We start from the raw sequence: 25,363 nt of genomic DNA, 5'->3' as shown, positions 1-25,363 counted from the left end.
ATGAGACATGCCAAAATGATATTCTACCTGGTGTTACTGAGCCATTCCTGGACCACAGCCCACCATAAACCCTCCCATTCACATACCTATCCAAACTTTTCTTAGTTGTTGTAATTGAACTTGTATCCACTTCCGTTGGCAACTCATTCCACAGTCACACCACCCTCTCAGTGGAGATGTTCCCCAAATACTTCACCTTTTACCCTTAACCCATGACCTCTAGTTGCAGTCTCACCCTACTCAGTGGAAAAAGTTGGCTTGCACTTACCCAATCTATATCCCTCAATTTTGTATATCTCTATCAAATCTCCCCTCATTCTCCAACACACCAAAAAAACACAAAGTCCTAATCTATTCAACCTTCCCCTATAATTCAGATCCCAGCATCATCTTTGTAAATTTTCTCTGTACTCTTTCAATCTTAGTGGAAAATATGTAAGCACAAGACCAAACCATCAAATATTTGAAACTGTTATGACTTTATTCAAAAAGGATGCAAGAATAAACCCAAAGACTGGTCAGCACTATCAGAATCAATAAGATGGGCAAAATTAATAGCCAGTTGAGAATGCATATTTAGGGAGGTCCACACAGCACCTTAGATGTCAGCTATGTGTAACTACCATATATTTTGGTTAGGAAGCAGAAAGGTTTGTATCTTTCACTGGAAAAGGGCTAAGGCTTTTGTATCTTCTACTGGTAGTAAAGAGTCACAGAATGGACTTGTTAACAAAACCAAACAGGCAATACCAACAGGGATACTGGGCAATTAGTCAAGGGACAAAGAACGGGCATGGCCATAACTATCTTTCAGAATGAATGAAAAAAAAAGACAGTGATATTCCTCAGGACCACCACTTGTATTGATGTAGTAATGGTTTGTAGCATACCTTCAAGACATGCCAATGGCATGGAACTTGAAAGCAAAGAGTGTGAAGAATAATGACCATGCCAGACAGGAAGGCTAGTGGACTGGACATGTATGTGGTAGATAAAAGTTAACCAAAAAAGTGCAAGAACAACAAAAGATAATAAAAGCTTAAGAGTGCAAGTCATAAAGACCAAGGTATATTTACATGCTGTTTTGAAGGCTGTCAGGACAAGTTAGGAAAGCTACTTTCCCTAAAGTTTTGTTATTATATTTCATAATTCCATTTGATGTGCACTATACCACTTGATTAGTAGAAAAACTTGTCAAAAATCAAAATTATATCTAAGAAATACTAAATAGGTGAACACACTACCATTAGCTGAACTCTCTTTAAATATATGGGACTACCGTATATAGCTCTGTTGACCCAGCGGAGATTTCCATTTGACAACAGACAATCGACAATAGGTGCAGGAGTAGGCCATTTGGCCCTTCGAGCCAGCACCGCCATTCACTGTGATCATGGCCCCATGATCAGTACCCCATTCCTGCCTTCTCCCCATATCCCTTGACTCAACTATCGTTACGAGCTCTATCTAACTCTTTCTTGAAAGCATCCAGGAAATTGGCCTCCACTGCCTTCTGAGGCAGAGCATTCCACAGACCCACAACTCTCTGGGTGAAAATGTTTTTCCTCAACTCCGTTCTAAATGGCCTACCCCTTATTCTCAAATTGTGGCCTCTGGTTCTGGACTTCCCCAACATCGGGAACATGTTTCCTGCCTCTAGCGTGTCCAATCCCTTAATAACCTTATATGTTTCAATCAGATCCCCTCTCATCCTTCTAAATGCCAGTGTATACAAGCCCAGTCGCTCCAATCTTTCAACATATGACAGTCCTGCTATCCCGGGAGTTAACCTTGTGAACCTACACTGCACTCCCTCAATAGCAGGAATGTCCTTCCTCAAATTTGGAGACCAAAACTGTACACAATACTCCAGGTGTGGTCTCACCAGGGCCCTGTACAACTGCAGAAGGACCTCTTTGCTCCTATACTCAACTCCCCTTGTTATGAAGGCCAACATGCCATTAGCTTTCTTCACTGCCTGCTGCACCTGCATGCTTACTTTCAGCGACCGATGAACAAGGACACCAAGATTTCATTGTACTTCCCCTTTTCCTAACTTGACACCATTCAAATAGTAATCTGCCTTCCTGTTCTTGCCACCAAAGTGGATAACCTCACATTTATCCACATTAAACTGCATCTGCCCACTCACCCAACCTGCCCAAGTCATCCTGCATTATCTCCACATTCTCCACACATTTCACACTACCATCCAGCTTTGTGTCATCTGCAAATTTGCTAATGTTACTTTTAATCCCTTCATCTAAAATTAATGTACATTGTAAATAGCTGCGGTCCCAGCATTGAGCCTTGCGGTACCCCATTAGTCACCACCTGCCATCCTGAAAGGGACCCGTTAATCCCTACTCTGTTTCCTGTCTGCCAACCAATTTACGATTCGTGTCAGTACCCTACCCCCAATACCATGTGCTCTAATTTTGCCCACTAATCTCCTATGTGGGACCTTATCAAAGGCTTTCTGAAAGTCAAGATACACTACATCCACTGGCTCTCCCTTGTCCATTTTCAAAGTTACATCCTCAAAAAATTTCAGAAGATTAGTTAAGCATGATTTCCCCTTGGTAAATCGATGCTGACTCGGACCGATCCTGTTACTGCTATCCAAATATGCCACTATTTCATCCTTTATAATTGACTCCAGAATCTTCCCCACCACTGATGTCAGGCTAACTGGTCTATAATTGCCTGTTTTCTCTCTCCCTCCTTTCTCAAAAAGTGGGATAACATTAGCTACCCTCCAGTCCTCAGGAACTGATCCTGAATCTATAGAACATTGGAAAATAATTACCAATATGTCCACGATTTCTAGAGCCACCTCCTTAAGTACCCTGAAGTGCAGACCATCAGGCCCTGGGGATTTATCAGCCTTCAGTCCCATCAGTCTATCCAACACCATTTTCAGCTTAATGTGAATCTCCTTCAGTTCCTCCATTACCCTAGGCCCTCCAGCCACTATTACACCTGGGAGATCGTTTGTGTCTTCCCTAGTGAAGACAGATCCAAAGTACCCATTCAACTCGTCTGCCATTTCCTTGTTCCCCATAATAAATTCACCCGTTTCTGTCTTCAAGGGCCCAACTTTGGTCTTAACTAATTTTTCCCTCTTCACATACTTAAAGAAGCTTTTACTATCCTCCTTTAAATTCTGGGCTAGCTTGCCTTCATATCTCATCTTTTCCCCCTGTATTCCCTTTTTAGTCATCCTCTGTTGCTCTTTAAAAGTTTCCCAGTCCTCTGGCTTCCTGCTCACCTTTGCTATGTTATACTTCTCCTTTTAAATCTTTTTATTGAATAAGTATACAAAAAGGTAAGCCATATAGGCACTAATACACTGTTAGAATATAATAAAATTACAGGAGATATTAATACAGAAAAAAAATGATACAAACAATATAATTTAAACATAACATACTAAGGTAACATAATAGTATACTAATTTTTATATATATATATATATATATATATATATATATATATATATATATCAATAAAGAAAAGGAAAAAAAAACCCCAAAAAAACCCACCGTGCAACTAAACTAAAAGCAAAGCAAAGCGATGGGCTAACTTGGAACCAAGTAGAGTTAAAGAACTTAAAATCACGTCCTCAAACCCGACCTCCAATAAAAACAGTAAAAAAAAACAAGAAGGGTATATAAATATGGAGCAAAAAAGAGAAGAAAAAAAAATTACATTAAATGAAAATATTGAATAAAAGATCTCCAGGTCTGTTCAAATTTAAGTGAGGAATCATAAAGATTGCTTCTAATTTTCTCCAAAAATTGAGAAATAATATCTTGAGCATAATATCGTCTGAGAAAACCAAAAAAAGGTAGTTGGAGCATTAAGCTCTTTCCAATGTTGTAAGATACATCTTTTCGCCATTAAAGTAAGAAATGCAATCATTCTACAGGCTGAAGGAGAAAGATTACTGGAAATTTTAGGTAGTCCAAAGATAGCAGTAATAGGGTGAGGAGAGATATCTATACCTTTGAGATAATATTAAAAATGTCTCTCCAAAAAGTTTCCAGAGTAGGACAAGACCAAAACATATGAGTTAAAGAGGCTATCTGCCCCGGACATCTATCACAAAAAGGATTAATATGAGAATAAAAGTGAGCCAGTTTATCTTTGGATATATGTGCTCTATGAACAACTTTAAATTGAATTAGGGAATGTTTAGCACAGATAGAGGAAGTATTGACTAATTGTAAAATCTGCCCCCAGTCATCCACGGAAATGATAGAACCCAATTCCTGTTCCCAATCTACCCTAATCTTATCAAATGGAGCTTTCCTAAGTTTCATAATAATATTATAAATCATAGCCGATGCACCTTTCTGACATGGATTAAGGTTAATTATAGTATCTAAAATATATGTAGGAGGAAGTATTGGAAAGGAAGAAAGTATAGTACTTAGGAAATTTCTAACTTGTAGATATCTAAAAAAATGTATTCTTGATAAATTATATTTATTAGATAATTGTTCAAAAGACATAAGGGAACCATCTAAAAATAAATCCAAAAACCATGAAATACCCTTAGTCTTCCAAATTTGAAAAGCACGATCCGTAAAAGAGGGAGGAAAAAATATGTTACCTAAAATAGGAATCGCTAGCCCAAATTGGTTAAGATCAAAAAATTTTCTGAATTGAAACCAAATACGTAAGGTATATTTAACTATCGGGTGAGAGACCTGTTTGAGGCGTTTCAAATCAAAAGGAAGAGAGGAACCTAAAATAGAGCCAAGTGTATAGCCCTGAACAGATTGTAATTCCCACGCTACCCATTTAGGAATGGATAGTATATCCTGGTCAAGTAACTAAAATTTCATATGTCGAATATTAATTGCCCAATAATAGAATCTAAAATTAGGTAATGCTAAACCTCCAACTCTCTTAGCTTTCTGTAAACGTATTTTACCCAGTCTCGGGTTTTTATTTTGCCAAATAAATGAAGAAATTTTAGAGTCAACTTTATCAAAAAAAGATTTTGGAACAAAAATCGGTAATGCCTGAAATATATATAAAAATTTTGGCAGAAAAAACATCTTAACTGCATTAATACGACCAATCAAAGTTAAATATAATGGAAACCATTTAGATGAAAGTTGAATGATAGGGTCAATTAAGGGTAAAAAGTTAATCTTAAATAAATCTTTGTGTTTACAAGTAATTTTAATCCCAAGATATGAAAAATAATTATTAATCAATTTAAATGGAAAGTTATGATATAAGGGAAGTTGTTTATTAATCGGGAAAAGTTCACTCTTACTAAGATTTAATTTATAACCTGAAAAAAGACTAAATTGTGCTAATAACTGTAAAACAGCAGGGATGGATTTTTGAGGGTTAGAAATATATAAAAGTAAGTCATCAGCATAGAGTGATATTTTATGGGACTTTAAGCCCCGAGTTATCCCAGTAATATTTGGAGATTCTCGAATGGCAATTGCAAGAGGTTCTAATGCAATATCAAATAATAAAGGACTAAGAGGACAACCTTGTCGAGTACCTTGAAAAAGAGGGAAAAAAGGTGAGCTTAAAGAGTTAGTACGGACTGAGGCCACAGGAGAATGATATAACAGTTTGATCCAGGATATAAATTTCGAGCTAAAATTAAACATTTCAAGCACCTTAAATAAGTAGGCCATTCTACTCTATCAAAAGCTTTCTCAGCATCTAAAGAGATAACACACTCAGGAACATTTTGTGAGGGGGTATAAACAATATTTAACAGTGTGCGAATGTTATAAAAAGAGTAACAACCTTTAATAAAACCCGTTTGGTCTTCCAAAATAATAAAAGGAAGTACTTTTTCTAATCTGTTTGCTAATAACTTAGAAAAAATTTTAGAATCAACATTTAATAAAGATATTGGTCTATAAGATGCACATTGAGCAGGATCTTTATCCTTCTTTAATATTAGAGAGATTGACGCTCTATTGAAAGGTTCGGGAAGTTTACCAAGTTTTAATGAAGCCTCGAAAACCCTACAGAACCAAGGGATTAATGAAGGTGCAAAACATTTATAAAATTCTGCGGTAAACCCATCAGGGCCAGGAGCTTTCCCCAGGTTCATAGAGGAAATAACATTCTTAATCTCATCAGTGGTAATGGGAGTATCTAGCATAGAAGACATATCCTGTGAATTCTCAGGGAAGTCTAGGTTATGTAAAAAATCATTCAGATATTTAGAGTCTCGAGGAGTCTGATTGATATAAGGAAGAATAAAAATCAAAGAAGGTTTGATTAATCCCCGCATGATCATGTATCAGTCGATCATTTTGATTATAAATCTGATTAATTTGAGATTTAGCATAGTTAGACTTCAATTGGTTAGCCAACAGTTTGCCAATTTTGTCACTGTGTACTACATAAAATTCACTTCTTGTTTAGTTTAATTGGTTTACAATCGAGGACGAGAGTAATAAACTGTGTTCCATTTGAAGTTCAGTTCTTTGTTTATAACTCCTCAGAGGGAGCTGTAACATATTTCTTATCAATTTCCTTAATCTTGTCCACAATTACCAACTCCTCCTGCTTCAGCTTCTTCCTCAAAGCAGCAGAATACAAGATAATCTGACCACGAATATAAGCTTTAAAAATATCCCAAAGAATGTTCACAGAAATATCCTCTGTATAGTTGATTGTAAAAAAATCAATCTGTTCATTCATAAAGTTAACAAAGTCCGAGTCCTGAAGCAACAGCGAATTAAAACGCCATTGTCTATTACTTTGTGTATTGGCCTGAATTTTAATAGAAAGCTTAAGTGGAGCATGATCCGAAATGGTTATAGAGCCATAATCGCATTTAATCACTGAAGAAATAATACGAGAGTCAATAAAGAAATAATCAATTCTTGAATAGGAATGGTGAACATGTGAAAAAAAAGAAAAATCTTTTTCCTGAGGATGCAAAATGTCCGTCGACCCAGAATCAGAGAGGAATGAATTAATCAAAGTTGCAGATTTATTAGGTAAGGTCCGTAGAGGAGCCGAACGGTCCAAAGCTGGAGATAAACAGGTATTAAGATCTCCGCCCCAGATCAATGAAAACTCATTCAAATTCGGGAACTGATTGAATAATGATTTATAAAATTCCAGACAGTCCATATTGGGAGCATAAACATTAACCAAAACTACCTTTTTATTAAATAGTAGACCACTAACCAGTAGAAATCTACCATTCGGATCAGAGATAATATCATGTTGTATAAAAGTAACTGAGGAGTCTGTAAAAATAGAGACGCCTCGAATCTTAGCGTTAGAGTTCGAATGAAACTGTTGACCCTTCCAGAATTTAAAAAAAACGTAGTCTGTCCCCCCTCCGCACATGGGTCTCTTGTAAAAATAGAATTTGTGCTTTAAGTCTCCGGAACACTTTAAAAACTTTTTTCCTTTTAATAGGATGGTTAAGACCATTAGTATTCCAGGAGACAAAATTAATAATAGACTCCATAAACCCTAAAGTCAACCCGCAAAAAGGAGGATTGACGATAGGCTCGACCCACGAACCCGGAAAGGGAACAGAACAAATAAGAGATACCGGGAAGGAGAACGCAACCAATACTTCAATAGTATACATAGCCCAAGAAGAAAAGAACTAAAACGTGATCCCCTCCCACCACCCCCCACCCCATGACTCCAAGGCTAAATCTAAAACAGACCAGCCAGAAAGAAGCACTAAGACTACCCCCATGACTTCCGATAGACGCTCACTAAAAAGTGTAAATATAAAAAAGATCAGCTAGTTATAAAACAGTAAAAAAATAAAAAAAAGTAAATCAATTAAAACAAACACTTAATATAACAGAGAAAAAGCCAGAAATATAAAAAAAACGCAACAAACCCCAGACCCTATGGATAAACAAAAAAAGAAATGAAATTATTAACATAAACTAGTTATGAAAACCTACAAAAAAAAGTAGATTTAAAAACTACAAAATTTAAGGTCTCAAAGGAAATACGTAGAATGGCGCTGAGGAAATAACCACCCAGAATCCCCTGGGAAAAAGAAAGGAATGATGCAGATAGAAAGAAAGTTTAGCAACCATATTAATTAATCAAAAATAAACTTTTCTGCCCATATAAGGCAAAAAAAATTAAGGCCGACAGATTCACAACCTCCGATCAAACGGAGATAGTTAAAAATTACGATTAAGATGTTGAAGGTGAAAATTGATCCAGATAACTCTGGGCATCCGATGGAGATTCAAAAAAAATGAAGGGCTCCGTCAGGCGTACGTATCCTTAGACGTGCTGGGTAAAGCAGCGCTGGTTTTAAATCCATCTTGTAGAGTTCCGACATCACAGATCTGTAACGAACCCGTTGATCCCGAATTGGTTTACTGAAATCCTCCACAAACCGGAAATGAAAATCCAAAAAAAATCAATGAAACCTTTAGATCGAACGAATCGAAACAGTTTCTCCTTGTCTTGAAAGTAATGAAAACGTAAGATGACATGTCGAGGTATATTATCTGACTTAGACGAGTACAATGGAACTCTGTGAACATGATCTAATAACGGTGGTTGGTCAGGAAATACAGTAGGAAATGCATCTTTTAAAAGTTGAGAAAAAAACTTCATTGGGTTGTCAGCTTCAGCAGCTTCACGCACCCCAATCATTCGAAGATTCTGCCGTCGCATTCTGGATTCTAAGTCAGAGTTTTTAAAGGTCAGAAAGTCAAGTTTTTTCTTCATTATATTAATTGTATCTTCAATTTTCCCCATCTTGAGTTCATTTTGTTGCGTGGATTTTTGAAGATTAGATATAGCCGACTGATGTTCCGTAATGGATGTTTGTATTTTATCGATTGAATCGGCAATTTTCTGGAAATTAATTGAAATTTCCGCACGAATCAGCTCCATAATAGAGGTTGAAATTTCCCTTTGAATTAGATCCGATATAGCTTTCAAAGTCACCGGTGGTTCAGTCGGAGGAAAATCGGTACCTTTCGGTCTAACCGGAGGTTTGCCGTCCCTCCCATTTTTTCCATTCTTAGACATAGCAGACCTTAAAAGCATCCGATTATCAAAGAGCCCAATTTGTTTCAAAATATTGTAAAAGTCGATGCCTTAATGGTGGTTAAAATATAGCTGATCATAAGAAGAAAAACTCAGAGGTAATGGAGCGAGTCAAGAACACGACTTCACTCCATGAGCTCTACCGTAAGTCCCCTGCTATGTTATACTTCTTCTCTTTTATTTTTATACTATCCTTGACTTCTCTTGTCAGCCACGGTTGCCCCTTACTCCTCTTAGAATCTTTCTTCTTCTTTGGAATGAACTGATCCTGCACCTTCTGTATTATTCCCAGAAATACCTGCTATTGTTGTTCCACTGTCATCCTTGCTAGGGTATCTTCCCAGTCAACTTTGGCCAGCTCCTCCCTCATAACTCCATAGTCCCCTTTGTTCAACTGCAATACCGACACTTCCAATTTTCCCTTCTCCCTCTCAAATTGTAGTTTAAAACTTATCATATTATGGTCACTACCTCCTAACCTTTACCTTAAGTTTCCTTATCAAATCTGGTTCATTACACAACACTAAATCCAGAATTGCCTTCTCCCTGGTAGGTTCCAGTACAAGCTGCTCTAAGAATCCACCTCGGAGGCACTCCACAAACTCCCTTTCTTGAGGTCCAGTACCAACCTGATATTCTCAGTCTACCTGCAGGTTAAAATCCCCCATAACAACCGTAGAATTACCTTTGCGACATGCCAATTTTAACTCTTGATTCAGCTTGCACCCTATATCCAGGCTACTGTTTGGAGGCCTGTAGGTAACTCCCATTAGGGTCTTTTTGCCCTTACAATTTCTCAGTTCTACCCATACTGACTCTGCATTTCCTGATTCTATGTCGCCCCTCGCAAGGGACTGAATTTCATTTCTCACCAACAGAGCCACCCCATCCCCTCTGCCCACCTGTCTGTCCTTTCGATAGGACGTATACGCTTGAATATTCATTTCCCAGCCCTGGTCTTCTTGCAGCCATGTCTCTGTTATTCCTACAACATCATACTTGCCAATTTCCAACTGAGCCTCAAGCTCATCCACTTTATTTCTTATACTTCATGCATTCATATATAATACTTATAATACATTACTCCCCTCACCTTTCACATCGATTCCTATTGCACTTGGCCATACTCTCCGATCCCTTCCTGATCTTTCTGCCCCATTAATTCTGTTGTCTTTCTTAACTTTCCTTATTCTCTCTTTCCCTTTAACTCCATCCTTATATTTCCTCTCCTCCCTCCCTCCCCCACTACTTAGTTTAAACACACCCATGTAGCAGTGGCAAATCTGCCTGCCAGAATGCCCGCCTGTTAAGGTGCAACCCGTCCCTTTTGTACAATTCATCCTTACCCCAAAACAGATCCCAGTGGTCTAAGAATCTAAATCCCTGCTTCCCACACCAGCTCCTCAGCCACACATTCAGATCCCCTATCTCCCTGTTCCTGCCCTCACCAGCACGAGGAACTGGAAGCAAACCAGAGATAACCACACTGGAGGTCCTGCTTTTCATCCTTCTTCCGAGTTCTTTGAAGTCACGCTGCAGAATTTCTTTCCTCCTCTTCCCAACGTCATTTGTGCTGACATGCACCACCACTTCCGGCTGTTCACCTTCACCCTTGAGGATGCCCTGCAATCGGTCCGTGATGTCCTTGATCCTGGCACCAGGGAGGCAACACACCATCCTTAAATCCCGCCTGTTGCCGCAGAAACCCCTTCCTGTACCTCTCACTATGGAGTCCCCTACTACCACAGCTCTGCCTGATGTCTGTCTCCCCAGCTTTGCTTCAGCGCCACTTTTTGACTCGCAGACCTGTCTGCCTCTCAGACTGGCAGTGTCTTCTGTTCCGACAGCTTCCAAGAGTGTGAACCTGTTTTCAAGAGGTACATCCCCCGGGGTCTCCTGTACTCCAAGCTTCCAACCCTTCCTCATGGTCGCCCCTCTTCTCTCTTCCTGTGTTTTCGGTGCAATGATCACACTGTAGGTCTTGTCCAGAAAACTCTCATTTTCCCGGATGAACCTGAGGTCATCCAGTTGCCTCTCCAGTGCCCCAACACGGTCCTTCAAGAGCTGTTCTTATTTGTTCTTATTATAAGAGGGCTTGTTCTAGACCATACCAAAGGAACCAACGGCCAGAACAGAAAACAAGCAGAAAGTAACAGGGACTAAATAAATAAACTCTCAAAGTGAAGGTCAATCACATCTTCTGACTGGGAACATTTCAAACTTTTACAGATAGCAGCGATTCCAGCAATTAGATCAGCATTTCCAACAGCTGCATTTTACATTTCTAGCACTCAGTATTTTTCTTTGCTAATTTCATTCTTTTTTCTAATCCCCACAATGCTCATTACAAACCTAATATGAAACCATCTGCGTACAAGGATTTCCAGATACGTCTTGTACATTTTAGACATTGCATCAGTGAATTAAATGATCCAAGGCTGATGAGAAAGGCCAGAATCACTTAAATGAATGATAAAATCTACAGAATATTGGTTAATGTTTTTCATGCACTTTACTCTAGGCCAAGTTTTAATCTTTATATCATTATTGGAATGGAATCTGTGATCTCAGTACTGGACTTGCAGTGCATTTTTACATACTCAGCCACCATTCAGCTAGAAGCATGTCGTTTTTCTTTATTAAACTGCCGTAAAGATATGTTCAAGTATAAATATATCCTTTGTGGAAAGAACTATAAAAGTAGTTAAAGACAAATTTAAATTGCATACTTTATAACTAAATGGGAAAATGTCCAACAGGAGCCAGAAGCAGTTAACCATAAATTCCATGGAGCTTCGTGGCTTACATAAACGTTTGAAACATTTCAACTTGGTTTTCATTAGAAAATTAAATGTTATGGAAACTATTCCCATTCATTTATGATCCCTAACAGCCTTGCAGTGAAAAGACTTGGTAACAAGTGGACTGGTTTGCAATGTGGAAAATTAGATGCAAGATTACATATTTTAGATCACAGGCCATGGCATACATTATGATCTTATATTGTGGATTATATGGAAGTAGTTATTTGTAAGATGGTCAAAAGACAAATCTGGCCCAAGTCACATGAAGCTATAGGGCATAACAAATACCTTCATAGTGATAATATCACATCCTAAAAATTCCTTTCTAATTGTGAAATTTAGAAAAAATTATCAAGAGTGACATGCTGTTGACCAGTCACGAAGATAAGCAAAACCATGACTTCTCTTTCACTGATGAAACAGGTGAGGCAAGGATGAGACTGGTAGTTTATTTGATATAAATACATAAACATTAAGAAAGGTACCTTGCAAGGCTGAGTTATGGTTGCAAAATTTTCACATTTATAAACAACTTAGACAACGGAGTACAAAGTTTTCCAACAAGGCGAATGTAGAGAGTGCTTTAACGAGTGCAGACACAAAGTATTACACCAAATGGAATTAAAAAGAAAAGTCCATTCATATTAAAGCTAACTTTTTAAGAAAAGTTGTAAATTATAAATTATGGATTCCCGTTAATTGGGACACATCACTTCCAGTACATTTTCACCCAATTAGCTGAATTCTCATGAAAAGAGGTAAAAGGGTATAAATAAAAGACAAATTACCCTTTAACTGAGTAACAAATTATGCAATTAAGATATAGAATGAATTAGAATACACCAATGCTACCACCAGACTATAAAGCTGTGTATTAATTCCTAATAATTATTGATCCAATGCATGCTGCTATGTATGGGGTATTCAGGAAGGGGTAGCACCTTTGTCCAGTCCTTTCTGGGGTTGCTCACTCACTGGTACCCAGGGAACATTCAGCTCTCACCTATGACTCCAGTAGCTGTCCACGTGAGACAGCAGAAAGGTGGGCTAAACAAGGTGAGGGTAGCTGGTGGGCCTCATAACCTGGTGAAAGAGAGACATGCCAGTCCTAGCATGTGAAGTCAGCTCCAGCAGACTGAGCAGATGAGATCAACAGTGAGATCCAACAGCCAAGAAGACAGTTCTGTAATGCTTCATGGAAAGTGAAGGGCGTGATAAGGCATGGAAGTAGTCACGGTGACCCCAGTTTGTGACAACTACTCATATTACTGGATTCAGACTTCTGAAGTTGTAAGAGCGGTACTGTTCCAGTTTTCCACTTTAAAAACTCTCCTCCACGGGTTTCACTGTCATCGTCAGATACGACGGACAATCAACGAGCAGCTGTGTCCTTTTGATTGACTTTAAATGAACAAAATTAACACAGACATCTGGTGCAGATAATGGACTGCCTTCATACAATGCCTTTGGCAATTTCATCCTCCAAACTTTCATTATTCTAACAATCAAGATGATTGTTGATATCTTCAAATTATTTGTTATTCTTAACTTGTTGAAGTAGTGAAATAGCTTCATTTTCACTCCCGCCCACTTTTGGCATCTCCAAGCCTGAATGCTTGAAATTGCAGCGAGCAAAGCAATTCTAAATTGTCTTACTGCTTATTTCTTGCCAACTATCAGTGAAAAAAAATCAACTGCTTTTTGAACACAAACACACACAACTGTCGCTTTTTAAAAACTGTTCATTCTTACCACAAGTTTACATGACTGACGTTAACTAGAAACTGTTTGGCAAAAGTCTCCTGTTCTAATTAAGCAGCATAGTGTCCCAAATAAATGAAGGGAATTCCAGCTATTTTCTTTATTTAGTTTTGTTCTTCAAGAGCTGTTCCAAATAAGCGGCTGCCCTGATTAACCAACAGACTAGTTAACTGGAATCCACTGTACCTTAAATACTGAATCATTTTCATGAAGGAATGGTAAGGTAAAAGTAGTCGAGCAATAAATGAGAGGACTGCAGCACATAAGAGCTTTTATATTTTTTTTTGATGGGAATGGACTGGGGCAAGAGGTATATAGAAACTCCACAGAGCTGCCCTTCAGTTGGAATTAGTGATGACTGGCTAGATATGATCTGTGCAGGAACTAGGTCTGCTGGAACAAATGGTCACTTTCATTCCATTCTGCTTCTCTATAATTTAGCACTCTGTCTTAAAGTGAAATTCTCCTATTACCATTAAAAAAATCTTGTCTTTCTTCTGAAAAATAGGCAAGGCACTATGTGATTAAAAGAGTCACTTTAAAGAAGATTCTGGTAGCCTGATCCCTACCTGCTTTCCATTTGGTTCTTTGGGCATTTATTGAAACTTTATAAAAAGAGATTGCTTTAAAAGTGATGCTATGCTTCTCTAGCCCAACTATTATGAAACCTTGTTTACATAGCCAAATAAGGGCTGAAGATACCATCCCATTGACAGTTTGCAAAACAAAATAGTAGTCAATAAGAAAAAATTGGGGTGTCTCAGGACTCACGAGCTGGATTCATTATGTCATTTGCCAATACGGAAAAGTATTTGAAATGATTTTGCAAATGGGCTACTAAAATAATTTGTACCTTGTAAAAAAAACAGCATAATATATCTTAAATATAACCTTGAAGGAAAGCAAAATGAAGAAAATGTCAAATATTGAATGCTGATAAAAGAAACACTTCTGGCCTTCGGATATGGTATGAACTGAAATGATATAATTCCTTCTTAAATAAATGTTTTTCCCCCAATTTGATTAACTGCCTACTACTATTGATGTGTAAAATAATAAAGGAGAGCCAGCATGGCTTTGTGCAGGGCAGATCATGTCTTACCAACTTGACTGGAGTTTTGTAACAGTGACGAGAGAGACTGATGAAGGTCAAGCAGTGGATGTTGTCAATATGGATTTTAGAAAAGCATTTGACAAAGTCCCTCAAGGGGAGCTAATCCAGAAGATTGGGATGCATGAGGTCTGCAGCAAATTGAGTATTTGGATTCAGGAACTAGCTTGCATATAAAAGACAGAGGGCAGTGGTTGAAGTGAACTGGAGGTCAGTTTCACAGGGATCTGTGCTGGGACCTCTGCTGTTTGTGATGTATATAAATGCCCTGGATGAAAATGTAGATGGGTGGGTTAGTAAGAAAGTCTCTGTTCTAGCCCTCAGCAGACTCATGGTCCATCCAGAGCTTCTGGTTGGGGAAGATTCGGAATGTTTTTGTGGGGACATACTCATTTACAACTGCTTGTATAAAGTCCGTGACAACCGTGGCGTATTCATTCAGATCCACCGGTAAGCCCTTGAACACAGCCCAGCTGACCAACTCAAAGCAATCCCGTAGCTACTGCTCTGTCCCCCACGACCACCTCTTTGCTGTCCTCATCTCTGAAGCCTTACTCTTTAGCCTCTGCCTGAATTAAGTGGGCAGCCAAATGATCAGATTCCTGAAATGCAGTCTAGGCATGGAATGGTAGGCATTCCCTATCGTAGTATAGCAGTGGTCAAGTGTTGGGATCTCTGGTGCTATAGGTTAAGGGTATTTGGGCAGAGATTTCTTAAAACAAGCCTGTTTGAAGTCTCCAACTATGATTTGAAATGTGCCAGAGTAAACAGCTCCTTGTTTGGTGTCGACAGCATGTAGTATCTCAAGTGCCTGACTACAGTCAGCAAATTGTGGTGCATCAACTGCAACCAGGGTCACGGAGGAGAACTCTCTTGGTAAATAAAATAGCAGGTACTTGATTGTTTTGTTTCAGGTCGGGAGAACACAAGTACGGCAAAACCTCCACATCGGAGCACCACAGAGTGTTTATCATGAAACGCACATCCCCCCCTCCCCACCTTTTGCCTTTTCTGAAACAGATTTCTGGTCCACCCAGTGTTTTGAGAAGTCTTATCTTCAAATCTGGCTTGCTCGGAGTAAACCTTGGCTCAGTAAAACACAGAACATAACAATTCCTCATTTCCCTCCGATAGAATAATTAGGTCCTCAATCTTGTTCTCCAGCAAATGCACCTTTGTTAACAAGGTTCTGGGTAGAGGAGGTCTCATTCTTCTGTCTTTCAGCCTGGCTTGGGAGTTCACCACCTGCCACGCTTCTGGCCATGACAATGAACCACCTTCTGCTTAAAAGTGAAGAGTTTTCTGCCATTACCCTAGCAATGGTGTACATTTCACCTGAGTCCAACAGGCTCAGGAGGAGCTGAGCATCGTGATCAGCAGTCACAAAACAGCTCATCCTGATGTCTTCCCCATCATTGCAGGAGATTTCACCCAGGCCACCTTGAAGAAGTCTCCAAACAACTACCATCAATGTTTCACCTGTGGAACCAGAGGAGCCAACACACTTGACCACCATCAAGGAAACCTACCTTGCTATCTCATGCCCATACTTTAGCCAGTCTGATCACATGGCTGTACTTCTACTCCCAACATACAGGTAAAGAGTAAAGACTGCAGCACCAGTGGTGTGGTCCAAGAAATTATGGTCAAGGGAGGTGGAGGAGGGCTCACAGGACTGCTCTGAGTCAGTGGACTGGACAATATTCAGGAACGTACCTTTGAAACAGAATGAATCCACCACAGTTGTCACCAACTTCATTAAGACCCGTGTGGCTGAGTGTGTGCCTTTGAGAACATACCGGACATACCCAAACCAAAAGCCGAGGACAAACAGTAAGATCGTAGTCTGCGAGGACTAGATCTATGGCATTCAAGATCGGTGGTTCAGAACTATTCAAGTCCAGGTACAACCCACGGAAGGCTATTTTAAGGGTGAGAAAACAATTCCAATTGAAGTTAAGAGTTGGAATCAGATGCACATCAGATCTGGCCAGGGTTTACAGGCTATTACTTCCTACAAGGCAAAACCCAACATTGTGAATGTCTGTGATGCTTCACTCCCAGATGAGTTCAACATTTTTTGTGCTAGCTTTGAAAGAGAGAATAAAACTACACCTGTGTGAATCCCTGCAGCATCTGGTGACCCCATGATCTCAGTCTTGGAGGCTGATGTCAGACCTTTCAACAGGGTGAACCACCACCAGATGTTAGGTCCAGATGGTGTACCTGCTAGGGCACTGAAAACTTGTGCTAACCAACAGGCAGAACTGTTCAAGGGATCATCTTCCATCTCTCACAGCTGCAGTCAGAGGTTCCCTCCTATTTCAAAAGGGTGACAATCACAGCAGTGCCCAAGGGTAGAGTGATCTGGCTCAATGACCATCACCCAATTGCACTCACATCTACTATGAAGTGCTTTGAAAGGTTGGCAATGGCCAGAATCAACTTCTGCCTAAGTAAGGACCTGGACTGCTACAATTTGCCTATCACCACAATAGGTCTACAGCAGATATAATCTCACTGGTTCTCCACTTGATGGTGGACCACCTAGACAATAGCAATACCTATGTCAGGCTGCTATTTATTGATTACAGCTAAGCATTCAACACAAACAAACCACCAGTGCTAACCATCAAGCTCCAAAATCTGGGCCTCTGTAACTGGATCCTTGACTTCTTCACCAGAAGACCAGTCACTGCAGATCAGCACCTCAACGATGCATGCTTAGCCCACTCCACTCCTCTACTCTCTCCACACACACAGTTCGAACACCATCTATAAATTTGCTGAATTTATTGGCAGAATTTGAAATGGTAACAAGGAGGTATACAAGAGCGAGATAGATCAGCTGGCTGAGCATTGTCTCAACAAGAGCCTTGCACTCAATGTCAGTAAGACCAAGGAAATGATTGTATACTTCAGGAAGGGCAAGACGAGGGAACACGCACCAGTCCTCATTGAGGGATCAAAAGTGAAAAGGGTGAGCAGTTTCAAGTTCCTGGGCATCAACAGCTCTGAAGATCTATCGTGGGCACTATTACAAATAAGACACAACAGTGGCTATATTCCATTGGGAGTTTGAGGAGACTTGGTATGTCACCAAAGACTCTTGCAAATTTCTACATTCTGACTGGTTGCATCACTGTCTGGTATGGAGGGGCCACTGCACAGGATCAGAAAAAGCTGCAAAGTTGTAAATGCAGCCAGCTCCATCATGGGCAATGACCACCCCAGCATCAAGGATATTTTCAAAACCTGATGTCTCAAGAAGGCGGAATCCATCATTAAGGACCCCCATCACCAGGGACATGCCTTCTTCTTCATGCTACCGTCAAGGTGGTGGTACAGGATTCTGTAGACACACCCAATATTTCAGGAACAGCTTCTTCTCCTCCACCATATTTTTGCTTTCTTTTTGCACTAAATTTTTTATAAATATTTTTATTGCAATTTAGTTTTAAAAAAATTACTATTGCACTGTACTGTTGCTGCAAATCAACAAATTTCATGACATATACCAGTTATATTAAATGCTGAGTCTGACTGTTTGAGGAACACCTTCTTCCACTCCAGCATCTGATTTCTGAATGGACAATGAACTGAAGAACTCTACCTCATCATATTTGTTCTCTTTTTGCATTACTTAAGTTTATTTTCATGTATATTTGATATTTTTATAATTTGTTATATCTTGTGTATTACACTGTACTGCTTCTGCATATCAACAAATTTTATGACATGCATCAATGATAATAAACCTGATTGAGTTCTTCAGAAGAGTTTTCAACCTGAAATGTTGACCATTTCTCTTCCCACTCATGTTGCTGACTTGCTAAATGCTTCCAGAACTTTCTAATTTAGATTTCCAATATTAGCCTCTTTTTTTGGTTGGAAGGAGACAGAAGTAACAAATTCTACAACTATTGATAGAACTATCAGACTGAGTTGCTTTGTCATCCAGGAAAGTGAAGACCTTCTTTCAAATAACTTGGATTTCAGAGTTACAAACCAGCCACAGCTCTGTTGGAAGCCGGCCAGCATTAAGTAAATTGAGGTTCAAACTTCATTGTAGGAAGTGCAATGAAATGATAGACCAAAGCCTGCTGGCCCTCCAAAGTAGACATCAAAATGTCATGCCAAATTTGAAAAGGAATTTATTTCTCCTTGCCTCAGTATCAACATTCCACATGAAAGCCAAGGATGAAATTAGCTGATGTACCAGAGCTCTGCTAGCTTTATTCAAAGCACATCACTAAACAGAGGTGAAAATATCTTCATCACTAGCTCAGTTTCCAGGAGTTCTCCATGTAATTGCAACATGGAAGTGACCTTTACCACAATGGTTTGTGAAGGGTTAAAGGAAACACCACCATTTGGAGAGGGGCCTTAAAAAAAATCAATGCCTGTGAGCCAAGAGTAAAATTTTTAAAAAATTGAACCTACACCAAAAGGATACAACATGATAATGCGCAGGTATTTATTTACACTATAAAGCTCATGCTGGCTCTGAAATATAATCTAATTGGTCTGATATTTCCCCAAAGATTTGCAAATGTTTCTAATTCACTCTAAATTCATTTATAAAATGATGCATTATTTTAAGCTGTTTCACAAATGCTTCAAAAACATTATTTGATAATTCATCTTCTAACATTTATGGAATATTGCTTTATACAAACTCCCACATTCCATTCACGAACTTAATATACTACACTACCTCTAAGTACAATGAAACCTCGAAAGGTAATGAAAGATAATATTTGAATGTAACACACACAAAAAATGCTGGTGAATGCAGCAGGCCAGGCAGCATCTTTTGTGTGCGTTGCTTGAAATTCCAACATTTGCAGATTTCCTCAAGTTTGCGTTTTTAATATTTGAATGTTATAGTTTTCTTCCTTGGAGAATAAACTCTGATATTCAGATTTTGTAATTTGACACTTAACACTGCAATTACAGGAGGATAGTTTTGTATATTGTCACATTCCAAACCATCTTTTTGTAATCACAGTAAAGATACACTGACTCTTGTATCTAAATTTGACTAAATAAATGAATGAGGTGTTTGAACTACAAAGAGATTTTGTTAAGTAAGAAAATAATTGTTTCAAATGAGAACCACCTAAAAAAGAAAAATATAAAATAAAAGATTTGGCTGGCTTTTAGCAGGTCAGGCAGCGTCTATGGAAAGGAATAAACAGTCGACATATTGGTCCAAGATGTCGACTGTTTGTTCCTTTCCGTAGATGCTGCCGGACCTGCTGAGTTCCTCCAGTATCTTGTAATTTTGTATTTTTCCAACATCCTGCAGAATATCTTGTTTATAGCTGACTTTTCAAACTTTCGGGAGTTTAAAAATAACTACAATGATGAAAGAAACAATTGTACATTTTAATTTGATTAGTATACGCTGAGAACATTTAACAGTGTGATTAGCACAAAAATTTCTATTTTCAAGATACCTTTAAAATAGTTCTTCAAGTAGGCATATTTTTTTTATTAAGGTTGCAACTCAAGAGTGCTGTTTCTCAAGTTTTAAATTACTTTTGTTGAGAACAGTTCTAATAAAACTTGTATGATCCAAATACTGGGAAATAAAAAAAACATGTATCTGCAAAGAAATGCTTTGATTTAACCAGACACCTCCCTTAGAATGAAACTTCATATCAGCTAGAGTTTAGAAGTATATTTAACAAATCTTTGTTGCTGGAAGCTAACACTCCAGTGTCTACAGTCTGTAACAGCAAAGAATGTACCTCAATGCAAAAGGTTACCAGACACTGTATAAGATTTCTACATTTTTGCTTGGACTGATTTTTAGCCAAGACTGAGTACCATTCCCCAAGAGAATTTTTTACTGGAAGAACCTGATATGTTAAGCTTGCATTTCATAATTATGTGCTGTAATTATGAAGCTGCAAAGGGAGAACTAAAGCCACATTATTCCATCACTTTATTTATGGTCTATATCAAACAGAGGAAAAAGAAATGCAACATACAGAAGCCTGTGCCTCACTACTTTCGGGGAGAACATAATGTCATGATATCCTTTCATGTAAAATACACTGTGTTCACAGATAGTTTGTAACACCATTATCAAAGGATAACAGATGAAATACAGTTGGGGCCTCATTAATGCTGGACTATGAAACCATGATGACCTCAAGAGATCAAGAACCTTCAATGCTGAAATGTTGTATGTGTCATCAGCACTAAGGAAAGTCATGAACACAGAATAGTGATGCCAGTCAAGAACACCATTTGTACCCTTGGGCTTCAACATGTGAGGAATAGTACTGTCGATAGAGAAAGTAATTATAAAAATAGATTTTGTTTTTAGAATAAAGAACAGAGGATTCAAAAATAAAACAAAATTTTAAATCTGCTTGGGATTGTTTGAATTTTACGAAAACTGAATGAACAGAGTCTGTTGTCTGCAAAATGAAGGGTGCGATATTACATAAAATGAACTCCTGTATGTAGTTGAGGATTAAATTCTAACCTGAATGAGTGCACTTATGATGGGTTTTGGCTTTGCCTGATGTATTAGAACAGGAAGAGGCATTTGAAAAATCTAAACAAAATCAGAGCCAACAATCGTCAAAAAAAATTGCACTTACATCTAAGTCAGACTCTATTCTAACTCGGCTTGTCAACACCATGCAAGGAACTGCTGTGAGGAAGACAAGGTGGCAAGCAATCACGTCTCTCGTCTAGAGGTGCAAGTTAATAGTAATAGGGAAAATATACTGTCATGAAATTTTCTGCCCTATTTTATTGCACCGGGTGCTTTGTAAAATAATAGTATTTAAGATGGGTACCCAAAAGGAAAACATTTTTTGTAACTTCTTACTGTGTTACACAGTGCAACATATGATTCATTAATGAGGTTATCCTAAATTTGTCCAGTCCACAAAGCTGCACTGTAGAGTGAGGCCAACTGGTATAAATTATTTTTTTTATTCCCAGATGATCAGTTGTGCCAGAGAGGAAATGCTTCTTGCCAAAAATCATAGGATTAAAAAATTGGGAAAGATAATTGATTAAAATCCAAAAGACGTAAAACAATTTATCAGATATGTTGAAATGTATATATCAGGTCTCCATAAGATTAGAGATGATTTCAATACAGGCAGAAATTATATGAACAAGAAAAATTGCACCTTATATGCCCTCTGGAATTACTAGTAAAGCACTTAAAGTTCAGAACTGAATGCTTTCAACTAATAAACCTATGCTGCCCTCCAGTGTCTATTTTACACAATTCACTTCTAAGAATTTCAAATAAATATTTATTTTTTTTTTAAACTTGATTTTTACTCTTCTTAAAGACAACAAATCCTGGGTACATGGGACAAGACTTAAGATCTTTGTAAAGAGGCTAATACCAGAAAAGGCACTTCAGAAGAGACAAATGTTGTCACAGGGTTCACGCAGCACAAGATTCAGGCCCTCAGCTCTCCAAGTCTGTGCCAACCATCAAGTACCTACCTACACCTGAAACAACATTCACACAATTAAGAACAAACAGGAACAGCTGTATTATATTTAAGAACAAAATTACACAAAGTGCTGGAGGAACTCTGCAGGCCAGTCAGCATCTATGGAAAAGAGTACAGTCACGCGCTCCTCCAGCATTTTGTGTAATTTTGTTGGATTTCCAGCATCTGTAGATTTTCTCTTGTTTAAGAACAAAATTACTTGGCTCTTTCCTAATTGAAGGGCAAGAGCCAATCGTGTAGCATACAAAAATCTGAATGAGTTGAACCTTAAATTTAGAATTAAATCTTACAGAAACCAAATCCAAGTAGTTCAAATATTCGGTGGATGCACCTAGTGTATCCTATGTTGTCACTATACTTTAAATAAATTATTCTATGAATATTTAAAATACCAAGTTATTGGAGGACCGAGATAATAGCAAGTTCCAGTCCATTCTTGTGTTTCAGTTACACTGAATCATCTTCCACAGTTGTAAATCTTCAAATGTTCTCAATCAAATAAAAGTAAACCTCCACCGTCAAAGGTTTTCTGCAATTGAACTAAAGTAACAATCGTCTTCTAAACAAGCAAAATTAATGTGTTGAAATTCTGGCATATGCACTCAGTAGCCATTTTATTAGGTACATCTAATCTTTAGTTCAAATATCTAATCAGCAAATCAATGGTTAAGAGGTTCAGCTGTTGTTCAGGCCAAACATTAAGAATGGGAAAGAAATGCAACTTAAGGGACTTTCACCATGAACCAATTATTGGTGCCTGATGGGGTGGCTTGAGAATCTTAGAAACTGCTGATCTCATGGGATTTTCACACGTAACAATCTCTATCTACAGTTTGCAGAGAATGGTGTGAGAAACAAAACACTTATAGTGAGTGGCAGTTCTGTGGTCAAAAACCCTTTGTTAATCAAAGGCCAGAGGAGAATAGCCAGACTGGTTCAAGCTGACAGGAAGGCAACAGTAACTCAAATAACCACACACAACAGTGGTGTGCAGAAGAGCATCTCTGAACGCACAACACGTTGAACCTTGAAGTGGATGGGTTACAAAAGGAGACCATGAACATACACTGTGGCTACTTTATTAGATACAGGAGGGGCCATAGAGTATAGACTACTATAAATATATAAATGCCAAACAACCAGCAAAACAAACTTGAAACACTGTCAGAAAGAGCAAGCAATAAAACTGGTTTACAGCAAATGGAATCAGTGGCAGCCATGTAATGCTGTCTCTAGAAAGATTATAAACTGCTGACAAAATTCTCTGCATATGTTCTACCAGAATGATTAATTAGTAAATATCTCAACCTCACTGGCCTCATACACATGGATGGCAAAATTTACATTATTTCCTGAAATTTGCAGTGTGGCAAGTTTGAGATGTATTGTGCAGGAGTGCTCTATTGTCATCAAGGGAGGAAAACCTGACCCGATTAAATATAGTATTCATTTCTGGGTAGACAAGTATGTCTTGGCATGACTGCCTAACATTACCCACATATGAATAATGGTAATTTATGCTGAAAGACTGAAAATTGCAATATCTAGAATGCGTGAAGAGAAGAAAATATAATCTGCATTACTGTGTTAAATAGTCATTTCTAATGTAAACTCTTACAAAAGAGATGGTATGGACATGATATAAAAGACGATGGCTGAAGGTCCTGTTTCAATGCACACAGTAGTTTCCCAGGGAATAGGAACCAAAATCTAGAGGGCGAAAGTTCAAAGTGAGAGGAGAAAGATTTGAGAGAGACCTGGGTGGAAACACTTCTCCCCCCCCCCCCCCCCCCCACACACACACAAAATGAGCTGCAGGTGGAAATGGCTGAGGCAGGTACACTATCAGCAATGAAAAGGCATTTGTTCAGGTAAATGAGTAAGCAAGGCTAGAAGCATCGAGGCCAAACAGGCAAATGGACTAACTTGAGTGGACAAATTGGTCAGCATGGACTGGTTGGGCCGAAGGGTCTGCTACCGTGCTGCATTTCTGACACTGGCTCGTTTAGGCAGCATCTCAAGTGTACTTCAAGACTAGATCATAAATTTGTAATTAATGCAACTAACCTTTTAAACATATTTTGACCAGCACATTCTTGTTCCATGGAACTACCATGAAATTATTGGGCTTGCATTTTGTTTGTCTCTCATTAAGGATGAAACAATGGTGTGCACTTTTACACATTTCCAGAATGCTCCAAGAAATGCAACTATCTTAGATTAATTTAATATAGTCCTCCAAATAGGAGAAATGTGAATTACTGGTCACAAATCTAGATTTCAGAAGCTGTACTTGTACGTATCCAGTGATGGAGATACAGTTCATGATGAACTTGATAATTATGCTACTTGGTGTAACTCCTATTGAGCAGTCAAGATTATTCATGAAATAATTTGTTGCAATACAGAACAAGTTTATATCCTCAAGCACATCCATGCACAACCAAAGAAACCACGTAAAACTAAAAGCAAACAGAAAGGTACAAATTCAGGTAAATGAGAAAGATTCAAAGTACAAGAAGTGAAGAAAGAAATCAGTAAGTAACAAATCAGGAATATAAAAAGAAAGTTGCAAAGGCATCCTCAAAAAATCATAACGTTGTGTGGACACTCTAAAATCAAATTGTGGTGACATAAAATGAGTGCTTGAATGAGGGTATGCCAAAAAATCTACTATTTTAGGAATAAATACCAAAGCAAAAAGTGGAAAGCTATGGTGAAATGATGAGCAAGGTTCTGTCTCAGGGTTTTACAGAAAGCACTAGATACTACTGACCTCGCTATAATTTTATAAGTTCTAATAATTTGCCAAATGATTGTAAAATGGGTGGGGAAAGAGGAGCAGAGAATTAGTTAGCCTAATTCTTAGCCCATGGTTGAAGACAAAATGACAAAAGATGTTTTAAAATCTTCATATGACCAGATAGAACAAGAATGTATTATAATCAGAAGGCCAATCCTGATGAAATGGAAGCTGTGATGGTGAGGAAAATATGTATGGACATTATTTTTATAGACTTCATTTAAACAAACTCTCTCAAAATAGGCAGCTTAGCCTTTTTTGAACTACGCTCCTAATCTCAATACCTAAAATTATAAGGGATGCATAATCAATTGACACTTTTTAATCATCAGCT

General features: G+C 38.3%; 1 protein-coding gene across 2 annotated transcripts in view; it reads right to left on the bottom strand.

The window, feature by feature from the left end:
* wdr33 (WD repeat domain 33) overlaps positions 1-25,363 on the bottom strand; it is a 154,174-nt gene that overhangs the window by 64,041 nt on the left and 64,770 nt on the right. Inside the window, exon 8 of one of the 2 annotated variants that reach the window (XM_072255761.1) lies at positions 13,210-13,253. The exons of the other annotated variant lie outside the window; for it this stretch is intronic. Within the exon in view, the coding sequence (XP_072111862.1) occupies positions 13,225-13,253 (29 nt within the window). The 3' untranslated portion in view covers positions 13,210-13,224. Of the gene's footprint in view, positions 1-13,209; positions 13,254-25,363 lie in introns of those variants that run through there. 2 annotated transcript variants of the gene reach the window in all.

The sequence above is a fragment of the Mobula birostris genome, chromosome 4, assembly GCF_030028105.1.
Source record: "Mobula birostris isolate sMobBir1 chromosome 4, sMobBir1.hap1, whole genome shotgun sequence".
NCBI lineage: Eukaryota > Metazoa > Chordata > Chondrichthyes > Myliobatiformes > Myliobatidae > Mobula > Mobula birostris.
Note: the sequence above shows the minus strand (reverse complement) of the source record. Positions and strands in the feature narration are given on the sequence as shown.